At 37.7% G+C, this 11,476-nt stretch overlaps 1 protein-coding gene across 1 annotated transcript; it reads left to right on the forward strand.

Annotated features, from left to right (window-relative positions):
• Positions 1 to 1,211: 1,211 nt before the first annotated feature.
• On the forward strand, positions 1,212 to 4,803 carry LOC114479600 (homeodomain-interacting protein kinase 2-like). Its single transcript, XM_028473355.1, has 8 exons — positions 1,212 to 1,224; positions 2,672 to 2,844; positions 3,291 to 3,472; positions 3,595 to 3,718; positions 3,863 to 3,982; positions 4,068 to 4,160; positions 4,352 to 4,521; positions 4,617 to 4,803. Exons 1-8 carry the CDS (start codon positions 1,212 to 1,214, stop codon positions 4,801 to 4,803), a joined length of 1,062 nt encoding a protein of 353 aa, XP_028329156.1.
• Positions 4,804 to 11,476: the final 6,673 nt, after the last annotated feature.

Genomic DNA, 11,476 nt, shown 5'->3' on the forward strand with positions numbered 1-11,476 from the left:
TATTTGTGTTGTCATATTACAACAGATAGCTCTCATTATATAGTTTAAACTTTAAAATGTATATGCAGGGACCGGTAGTAGTGGGGCCCCATTAGGGAGGTTCCCGACATATCACTGTAATGTGTCTGGGGGGTTTCAAGTTGTGTCACTGATATCTGCCGTCTGTCGGGGGCACTAATAGCAACAAGCCAGCGACTACTCAGAAAGGGCCCCGTGCAGGGGTATTTTGATGCTCTGCAGTTACATTATTTTGTCATTGAAATTGACTGTCAGCCATCCCTCGGGGGCCCCCTTCAGCTCGGGGCCCTAGGCAATTGCCTGTGTTGCCTACCCTGTTGCAACGCCTCTACTCAGTTATGTGTGGTTTCATCTGGATTCTGGATCAAATCTGGATTGGACATAAACACTAAAGTGTGCCAAGTCTGTCACCATTTGGATGAATGCATGTATAATTTAAACAGTATTAAATAATACGCGTGGGTAGGACTAGAACAGTTTTAAGAACCCCTCCAAATTTGAAAAGTATCCCCCACCAAATTAATACTCAAGTAAAGCACAGATACACAAAAATGCTACTTTAAGTACAGTACTTAAGTACATTTACTTAATTTATCTTTTTTTTTTTTTAACTTTGTCTGCACATGCTGTAGAAAGTCAACACTACAATATTTTTAAGACAGCAATGCATATTTTGTTATTGCAATTAAAAAATGTATTTATTTCATTGCATAATTGTGACCATCACAATTATGCAAGGTCAGCAGCAACAACGGGAGCTAAGCAGCTCCAGGCACCAATCCCCCCCCCACACACACACCCCCACGACCGAGCAGAAGCCTCAGAGACCCCAGGCCAAGAGGCAGGCATCACTCCCACTTACACACCTGAGAAAGCCCCAAATAGCCGAGGACCCAGTGTACCCCTGGAGTACCGGCCTAGCCCCCCAAATGCCCACCGCCCCACCACAGCCGATTGCGCAACCCTGATGTATTTGTGCTTTATGCGGTGGCCCAGTCATTTACAGAGGAGCCAGGCCCTGCACCTGACAGCCATCACCATGATGACATCATCAAGAAATATCAAAGGTAGCAAGATAAAAGCCAAATAGAACAAAACATAACCACAACTTTAGAAGCTTGTCTCAGTGCTAGTGGTTGGGTTGTAAAAACTTTCTTTCTTTAAGCTTTTGAAAGCTTAGATTCTGATGAAAAATGGCTGATGAAGGTAAGAGACTTCACCAATATTTCAAATTATCATTAGAGAATATTTTTTTTCATTGGTATTAATATATTGGAAACTTTATTCCTTGACAAAAAACACTCCAATATTTTATGTAGAATGGAGTGCACAATACGTCGAATGCGATCTACCGGTTGATCGCGGAGGCATTTTGTTTTCAATCGTGCACGTGGGCTGCAAGACCTCATAATGCATCTTCAGACAACCTCCGTGTGTGGAAGCTATTTAAGTTCTTCTAAAGAACAAAGTTAGCTACAAATACTGAAATACTCAGTATGCTACTGACTGGCATATGTGCTTATCATTGTGGGTCTTTGATGAAGTGAGCAGCGGTGTTTGGTGCTTTGCATTTTCAAAATATTTTTCTTCATTGTATTTTAGAAAAATATATTTTAGTCAGTTTTTAAGTGTTACCGTTTCAATATTATTTTGGTATTTTATTACAAAGAAGTGGAACAAACTGCAGCAGAGCTGAAGTTACCTCTTTAAATGTATTTATTTTTTTGTCTGCACATTGTATCGGAGGTCAACACTACAAGAAGTGCAATCTTTTTAAGACAGCAATGCATGTTTTGTTATTGCAATTAAATACATTAATTATTTTATTGCATATTTGTGACCATCACCAGCCCTCCCTAAAGGAAGATATAAAAAAAAAAGGGCAGTGTTACACCTCAGTGAGGGGGAAGGGAACAGGAAAGAGGGAGTCAGGGTAGTAAACATTTTTAAATCCAAGTTAAAGGCATTTCTTTTTCTCTACTGCCTATGACTGAGGGAGATTTTTTTTAAAGGTTTTTACTGCTGATTTAATGTTCTTATTCATTTTAAAACTTGAATGATTTCTGATGTACTTTTTAATCATGTAAAGCTCATTGAATGGCCTTGTGTATGAAATGTGTTATACAAATACATTTGCCTTGCCTTAATATTACACAGATATTTAGTAATTAGTTAATACTTTTAATAGTAATAATATTAATTGTAATAGTGTAAATATAAATATTACAATCTAATTACTTACAATTATAACAAGCCAAAAAAGTGTGTGCATCCCTGATGATACTGTTTAGAACAGTTTGAGAGTCTTTCTGAGAGCCAAATATAATAAGTAAAATAAGTGCTTGACTTCAGTGTTCACAGAATGGATGTGATATTTCTTGAGGAGCTCCTGAAAACTGAATTTTTTATTACTACTTTTTTAATACCTTTTTATTGTAAAAAGTAACATGATGCATACTGTGAACTGTACCAACAGAAAATTGGGATTTTAATGCAGAGACAGAACTTCACTGATTTTCATTCTAATTCTGTTTTTGAAATGGATTTGCAGACTTCAAACTTCAAAATGACAGGAGACATGGTTTCCTTGTTCATATTAGTCTTAGCATTGATACATTGAATACTAACCTTGTTCTCTGTGTATCCACTTTAGTTGTCTCTCAACTAAGGGTAGGAAGTGTTCTGCGGAGCAGCACAACTGAATACACCATCCTTGAGTTCATTGGAAAAGGTTCCTTTGGAAAAGTGGCCAAGTGCCAGGTTGGTATCACCAGCAAATTAGTGGCGGTGAAAATCCTCAAGAACAGAGACTCTCTAGAATTTGAGGTGAGTGGTTGGATTTCTCCTAGTTTTGGTGCCTCCAGCAGGACTTCAACTATGGATTTTTTAGGGAATATTGATATAAAGATGATCTAATTGTCCTCTTTTTTCCCTCCAGCTGCAAATGTTGACTCATATCAACTTTCTGAATTCAGACAAGAATGTGATCAAATTCTACGAGCATTTTTATCACCTCTTCTGCGCCTGCCTCGTCTTCGAGTTGCTTGAAATAGACTTATTTACATTTTTCAGAACGAAACAAAAAAAAACAATGTTAGTATATGAAATCCGTCCCATCGCAAAGCAGGTATGATCCTTTTAATTGTTTGACTATAATCTTAAGATAATGCTTGATAATCGATTAAGAAAGCCTCAAGTTAAAACCTGATCTTAAACAGCTACATAAGAAGAACTTCATTCTCATCCTGTCTTTTCCCATCTTGTCCCTGCAGATGTTGGTAGCATTACAGGGACTCGTGAGTCTAGAAGTGATGCATGCAGACATCAAGCCTGACAATATTATGCTGGCCAACATTAAGGAGTGTGCATACCGAGTCAAGCTCATTGACTTTGGTTTGGCTATTCGATCCTCTGGTGCCACACAGGGATTGTTACTCCAGCCCATCGGCTACAGGTAGGAGGGTGTCCCCCTGAATGACTTCTGTGTTTTTGTAACAAACATGTGTCATTAAAATGTTGGCACTAGGTGCTAAGCACCAGATTTCTAAAGCATATGTCATTAATTTTGCTTCACAGGGCCCCAGAGATTTGTCTTGGCCTTCTATACACAGAGTCCATTGACATGTGGGGACTGGGCTGTACGCTGGCCTTTCTGTATCTGACACAGAACCTCTTCATTGTCAACTGTGAATATCTCATGGTAGGTCATCTTTTTTATTCACCATCCCTCCATCCATTTAATGACCCACATGCTCTTTTTCAGGGTTGTGGCTGTTTTATATGCATGTATATAAATTCTTGAAGAACTGCCCCTAATGTGTGTAATTGTGTGTTCTATCTGCAGATGAAATCCATGGTGGAGATTCTCGGTATGCCGTCGGACCACGATCTCCAATTTGGCATGCATTCCAAGAGATTCTTCCGTCAGGAAAAGGATGAGCTTGGCTTAAGATGGAGGCTCAAGGTAAAACTGTTTTTATTGTTGTTGAACCTTGACTGTTGTCTTAAACTTATCCTAAACCCTTATCATTGCCATTATGTTTCCTCAGACACCAGAAGAATACTCAAGTATTCACATTAAGGAAGCGATGGAATGGCCCACAGGGCGCCCTCATTTTACCTCATTGGATGAACTGTTCTATGTAAGTGTTCTCGACAATATTTGAGTTCAAATACTTAGCAGCAGTCTCTTCGTTAAAATGTAACCTAGTTTAGACATGCGTTTATAAGCTGAAATTATTCACCTTTTTTTTGTTAACATACATATAATAATGTGTTATGAGTGAGAGACGTTTGAACTTGTGCAAAGACCAAACTCTTTTTTTTAATCCAGGTCATTAAAAAAGAGGATGCTGAGGAAATGAAGGACATTAGGATGTTCATCGACTTCCTCAAACAAATGTTACATCTGGATGGGTGGGCGCGAATCACTCCTGAGGCGGGTCTTAAGCATCCATTCATCACCATGTCCCACCTGAGCCAGGATCCAGACAGATGTGACTAGTGAGTAAATGCACTGAGGCAATCACACACATGGAGTTCAACTTGTTGTTCTATTGACTTTTGTACTCATCTTTTTGACTTAATTTTTCCTCTAGTCTAACCAAGGCACAGGAATTCATGTCAAAGAGTGAACCTCCTTTGAAGGATGTCATTGGTCAAGAGGACACTGACGAGGAACGTATGGCCCAGCTGTGTCCTGCAGCTGGCCAGTGTGAACCAACTGAAACAGAAAGTTCAAAACATATATTTGTTTGTGTTCAGTCTCTTGATTCAAACAGCTAATGGGAAGATGTTGAGACACTTGAAGATGAAGATGAATTTGAGAAGGTCCCGTTTACTCCTTCATCTGGCCAAAGTGAAGACATTGAGAAAAATGTCTCCAAAGAACTCCATCTTCATTCAACTGAGGATGATTCTGAAATCCAGTCCCTTCCAGAACAATTTCTTAATAGTCATGATGAAACTCTGGATTTGGTTTCCTCAGTGAATGGACCTGCGGTGGACAGCAGTGACTAGTGAGTAAATGCACTGAGGCAATCACACACATGGAGTTCAACTTGTTGTTCTATTGACTTTTGTACTGATCTTTTTGTCTTTATTTTTATTCTAGTCTAACCAAGGCACATGAATTCATGTCAAAGAGTGAACTTCCTTTGAAGGATGTTGTAGGAAGAAGAGATGAGTTATTATTAATGGGTTATATAACTAAGAATATTAATTATGATTATTAATATTACTTCAAATTTGCGGGGTGCCACTCCTTTTAACGGGAGAAATATGTCTAAGTTTTTAGACTAAACTCATCAATGTGAAACCAGGGAAAAGTGAATTCTACCAGCCATCTACACCATCATCACAGCTTTAATGAATCAGAGGAATCAAATATTATGTTTAACCTTTTATTCAAAAGTCAACAATTAACACAGTCAAAATATCAATTGAAATGGGATAATTAAATCATGATAAAATGCATTTCTAGGCTAATAAAAGTGAGGATTATATGTAATAAAGTGAAATCACTAATCTAGGAGGATGCTAGTCTACTAAATATTGAATAAAAATGCAGGATACATATTCAATAATAAGATCATAAAATCAAAGAATAAAATAAAGAGAGCTCATAACAAAGAGAGGAGGACGGACAAGGGGGAGACGAACAAACATGAATGAGATGTACTGTGTGTGCAGCATGTTGTTAATGCGTGTAAGTTTGTAGTTATGGAAATATGTATGTGATCTATTGTGGATGAAGTTGCTGATGAAAGTTCATTCTTGTACCTTGGAGGTGATGTCAGGCTGGACCTGGAGGTGCTGTTGAAGCAATGTAGCAGGACGTGCCACCGTTGGTTCTGTTTCGGTTCCACAGAATTTAGCCCCTTCAGCCGATCCGGGCGGTTAGGCCTTCGCAGCTGGCTTAGATAATGGCTCTTGGCTAACCACAACGGGTCGCGGGCCGGGCTTCCTTTCGGCTGTTACGCACGTCACTGGGTACCGGATTCGTCCGAACCAAGCAGCTGTAGACTCCAAAATCTAACTGTTTCAACTAAAAATAAAAATGAAATGAAAGACTGGAAACATGAGGCAAGACGGGTGAGCATGAACGCCCGCGTCCAAAACTGTTGTTTCTGGTCACGCGTCTTTTTTTAAAGGGCGTTTGGCGACGCCTTTTGGAGGAGGCGTCTTCGTTGATTATTCTGTGATCATGTCGGTGATTGGTCACTGTCACTGCTTTCAGCTTGTGGGTGTGTCTTGGGTGTGTGTGAGTGTGAGACAGAGACAGACGACAAGGGATGATTCTAAACATAAAAGAATGCCTAATAATTAAATCCACATATTTCAAAACATCTTTTCAACATCATATCCTGAAATATCATGTATTACGAAAGAGTTTGATACCAAACACGACTAGGAAATAGCCTCAAATCACTTTAGGAACTAATTAATGCATTTTGCTTGTAATTATTCATAAACATAAATGTCAAAAATCATGTTATGCCTCCTCTTAACTATATGATCGCAGTAAATACCTCAAACTAACTTTTGTGATGTTTTCTGGTATTTTTAAGCACTTTTAAATGATAAACATTTTAAAATAGCATTCTGTTGGTTATTGCATTACATGAAACGAGTGCAGACACATTTGCAATTTCAATTTCAGTAGAAATCATTCCAAAAATGTTTTCATTTGTAACTTTCAAACAAAATACAATTTCTTTGTTCTCCTTTGAGCGGAAGAACTGGGGTTATTCCATCATCCTGTGTAACCATTGGTTTGAGTTCGGGAGGTGACAACATCTGCAGGGGGTCAAAGGGGGTCATTGGGACAGTTCTTTGATGTTACAGCATCCAGAGGTATCTGTTTGAAAAAGGGGGAAGGAGAGGGATGTTCTTCTTTTGATCGTAATGTAGCAGGGAGATGATAACAGGAGACGACTGTTCTGGGATCCTTCTATCTTTTTGTTCGGCAGGAAGGGGAGAAGACCCCCCTTGGGGCACGTTTGCATTTCACAGCAGGAGGTAGACTCTCTGACTCCACGGACTGGTGAAGCCGGTGTTCTAAGTCAGGTCAACTTGGGGGTTTAGTTCCCTACAATGTCGTTGGTCAAGAGGACACTGACGAGGAACGTATGGCCCAGCTGTGTCCTGCAGCTGGCCAGTGTGAACCAACTGAAACAGATGGTTCAAAACATATATTTGTTGGTGTTCAGTCTCTTGATTCAAACAGCCAATGGGAAGATGTTGAGACACTTGAAGATGGAGATGAATTTGAGAAGGTCCCGTTTACTCCTTCATCTGGCCAAAGTGAACACATTGAGAAAAATATCTCCAAAGAACTCCATCTTCATTCAACTGAGGATGATTCTGAAATCCAGTCCCTTCCAGAACAATTTCCTAATCGTCGTGATGAAACTCTGGATTTGGTTTCCTCAGTAAATGGACCTGTGGTGGAAGACGTCCCCAGACCCACCCCCACCCCCAAGAGGTTTAGAAAAGTTCGGAAATTCTTCTCCAGAGTACGAAAAGCATGTTTAAAGTGCTTGTGTTGCTGTGTGGTGGAGCAATAAAATGTTTTGAAGCTTTTCTGCAGAAGTCCCTGACATTGTAGTGTGCTAAAAGTTCTGCAGAGTTGCTGAATGTCTTGAATTATATAAGAAAAGAAGCTGTGTTAAAGCTGCACTACCTGATTCTTGAACCATGACAGAGAAAGTGACCCTAAAAACACACAAATCGACAACATAAATGTAGTAAATGACAGAATAAAACACAACTTACACCAAGAACACAAAATAATAACAAAAACACACATAATGACTCCAAAAAAACACAAAATAACAACAAAGTGACAAAACAACTTTTATTCCTTTCTTTTTGCTCTCTTTTTTCTTGTTTCTTTTTCACTTTCTTCCCTCTTTTCTCCTGTTTTTTATTTACCTTATCAGAAAAACCTGGTGTGTAGTAAATCATGTGGCTTTTTTTTCTGACCCTCCTTTGCAATACAAGTACCCTCAATGATAGATAATGTGATATTTTGGTTTATATTTATATTTTTCATTTGTGTTTATACTTCTTTTTCTGACAATTTTCCTCTCTGTCCTTCTGCTGAAGGTCAAGACCCTCCAATCACAATTTTTTTTGTGTATGAAAACATGCATAATTACTAAAAATAAAAATTCTGCAAATTGCATCAGTTGCTTGATTGCTGTTGTTTGAACATTTTAAAGTGTCCAAATTCAATTTGGAAAATCCCAAAATATAGCAAAACAATTAAAAAATACCAAAGAAAGTCTAATTTCATCAACAATTTAGACACTTTACATTCCTCTGCATTGTTACTACACAGCTGCTCAGATACGTACAACATAAATTGTGCTTTTGTTCATAAACAACCAATTTTTTGTTCACACCATTTAAATACATCATTACACATGATGGATGGATTTTAAATTACTGACAAATCTAAATGCATGTTCACGGAAGAGGAGAAATATGGGGGGCTGATTGTAAAGTAGTGCAAGCTGAAATAAACAGCAACTTTTTGCAACATCTCGTAAAAATATGTTAAATCTAAATATGAAATATTAACTCTAAGTGCAAATAATAGGTCTAAATGCTAAATGCAAATGGTAAATCTTAATCTGAATGTTAAATCTGAATCTAAGCGTTAAATCTAAATGTCATGGGTGAAACTAAATATATTTAGATTTAACATAACATTTAGATTTAAGTTTAACATGTATATTTAAATGTAACATTGACACTATATTTTTACGAGAAAAAAAAACCCCCACAAATTTCACAAATATTTCTGTAAATCTGATCAAAAGGAATATAAAAAAATTGCTAAAATACGGTCATGCTTGTGGAGGTAAGCTAAAGCTACAGCCACTGGCTCTTTGACTTGCTCAAACTATTTTAATGCTTAGTTGTTGCATTATCACAGTTGATTTATACGTCTGAAAATCCAGATGTGACTAACAGAGCCATTACTGGGATTAGTGCATTCATAGAATAACACATTTCATCCCAAAGTGCCTCTTTGAATTAGAATTAGACAAATGGACAGACAAAAAGATGAAATGTTTGTTCTCTGACCTCCTCTCCCTTACAGACGCTAATGTCTGTGATTTTTACAGACAGTAGTATTGTGTTCACTGATCCAGAGGCTTGTAAGCAATGCACAACTCATCACAACAGGCGAGCAACTCCATATGAGGAAAAGAAGAAACCATTATGTTATGGGAACCAGTGCAGTACACAATATTTGTTCCTTTACATCTGCTAATCCCTGTGTTTTCCTTTCACTTCTTATCATACAGTCACCAAAACCAACATACTGCACAGTTGGTATGGTTATTGTGAAAAAAGAAATAATCATGATCTTTTCATTATTACGATTATTTTATGACCTGAAGATACAGGGGAATAAGAAAATAAAATATATACATTTAAAACATCCAGTTGTACAGAAGCGTAGAGCTGCCACAGGGGAAAATATATTTTGGATCACTATGCTGTACAAATAAGATATGATATTTTATGAACAATATAACTATATTGTACAATATGATTATATTGTTTGTGCAGTATAAAATCATGTTTCATACAATATAATTATATTGTTCATACAATATAATTTGTATAAAGAAATTTCCAACAAAGTCATCTCAATGCGCTTATCAAAATATAAAATTCATAATAACAAAGAAAAAACCCAACAAGATCCACAGGAACAAGCATTTAGCCATCTAACAAAATCAACATCGTAAAACACCATAAAAGAAACATAAACAATTATTCAATATAACCTCCATACTCTCCAACAAGATATATCTCATGACACGACAGCACATCTGTTGTTTGTGTTGGAAACACAGAAACATGGAGAAAATGAAAACAACAACAACTCGGAACAGTCTCAGTGAGGAGCATCCACAAAGCCAATCCTTAATTTTGTACCATTCACTGTAAAAAGTATGAAACATTTTCTGACCTTACCTTTGCTGAAGGTTTGGTAGCTCAGGTGTTGGTCTCCCATTTTTTCAAAGCTGTCGTTTTTCCTCAAAAAAAAGCTCTAACTCTAAATTGTCATCTTGGGGACCTGACTGCGCATGCGCAATCACGTAAAAACACGCAATGGGAACAGAGGCAGAGGAGCAACGTGCCTTTGGGAGGGGCGTGGCCTCCCTCTACCTTACAGCGGAGTGAGATTGTGCAGCTGTTACAGGAAATAGCGCTGTTTAGTAATTTTGGCTATGAAACACACAAAATGCGGACACTTTCAAACTTATAGGTACTGTAGGCTATTGGAAATGGAAAAATAAATAACTTATAATTATATAATAATTAAAACAAATAATCAAAATATCAATTCACCCTTGGGTAGGGACTGCCTACCTTGCCTACCCTGACGGCACGTCACTGATTATCATCACTGGCAGCTTTTCCAAAACAGTCGCCAGCGAAGTACAAACTTTTCGATAGATAAGAAAGCCACCAGCTCCGATCAGCAGCACGCCTACTATCATTATTCCAATCATGTAGATGTCCTCCACGTCTTCCACGGAAAGGATGGACAGACACACAACTCGCCACTTATTCCAAGGATTAAATGCGTATCCAGCCGCAAACGTCCCGCTTGGACATGCGGGTTCAGCACCCCTGGTTCTTTTCATCGAAAAAATCTGGTAATAGCACTTAGAGACCAACTAATTAATTCCATTATTCCGGTTTTGGATGAGTTGCAGAGAGAGGATCTTTTACGCTCTGTAGGAAGGAGAGATGAGTTATTATTAATGGGTTATATAACTAAGAATATTAATTATGATTATTAATATTACTTCAAATTTGCGGGGTGCCACTCCTTTTAACAGGAGAAATATGTCTAAGTTTTTAGACTAAACTCATCAATGTGAAACCAGGGAAAAGTGAATTCTACCAGCCATCTACACCATCATCACAGCTTTAATGAATCAGAGGAATCAAATATTATGTTTAACCTTTTATTCAAAAGTCAACAATTAACACAGTCAAAATATCAATTGAAATGGGATAATTAAATCATGATAAAATGCATTTCTAGGCTAATAAAAGTGAGGATTATATGTAATAAAGTGAAATCACTAATCTAGGAAAATGCTAGTCTACTAAATATTGAATAAAAATGCAGGATACATATTCGAATAATAAGATCATAAAATCAAAGAATAAAATAAAGAGAACTCATGACAAAGAGAGGGAGACGAACAGGGGAGACGAACAAACATGAATGAGATGAACTGTGTGCGGGTCATGTTGTGAATGTGTGTGTGTTTGTAATTATGGCAGTATGTGTGTGATCTATTATGGATGAAGTTACTTATGAAAGTTCAGTCTTGTACCTTGAAGATGTCAGGGTTGGACCTGGAGGTGCTGTTTGAGCAATAGAGCAGGACGTGCCACCGTTGGTTCTGTTTCG

Source organism: Gouania willdenowi, chromosome 17 (assembly GCF_900634775.1).
Source record: "Gouania willdenowi chromosome 17, fGouWil2.1, whole genome shotgun sequence".
NCBI lineage: Eukaryota > Metazoa > Chordata > Actinopteri > Blenniiformes > Gobiesocidae > Gouania > Gouania willdenowi.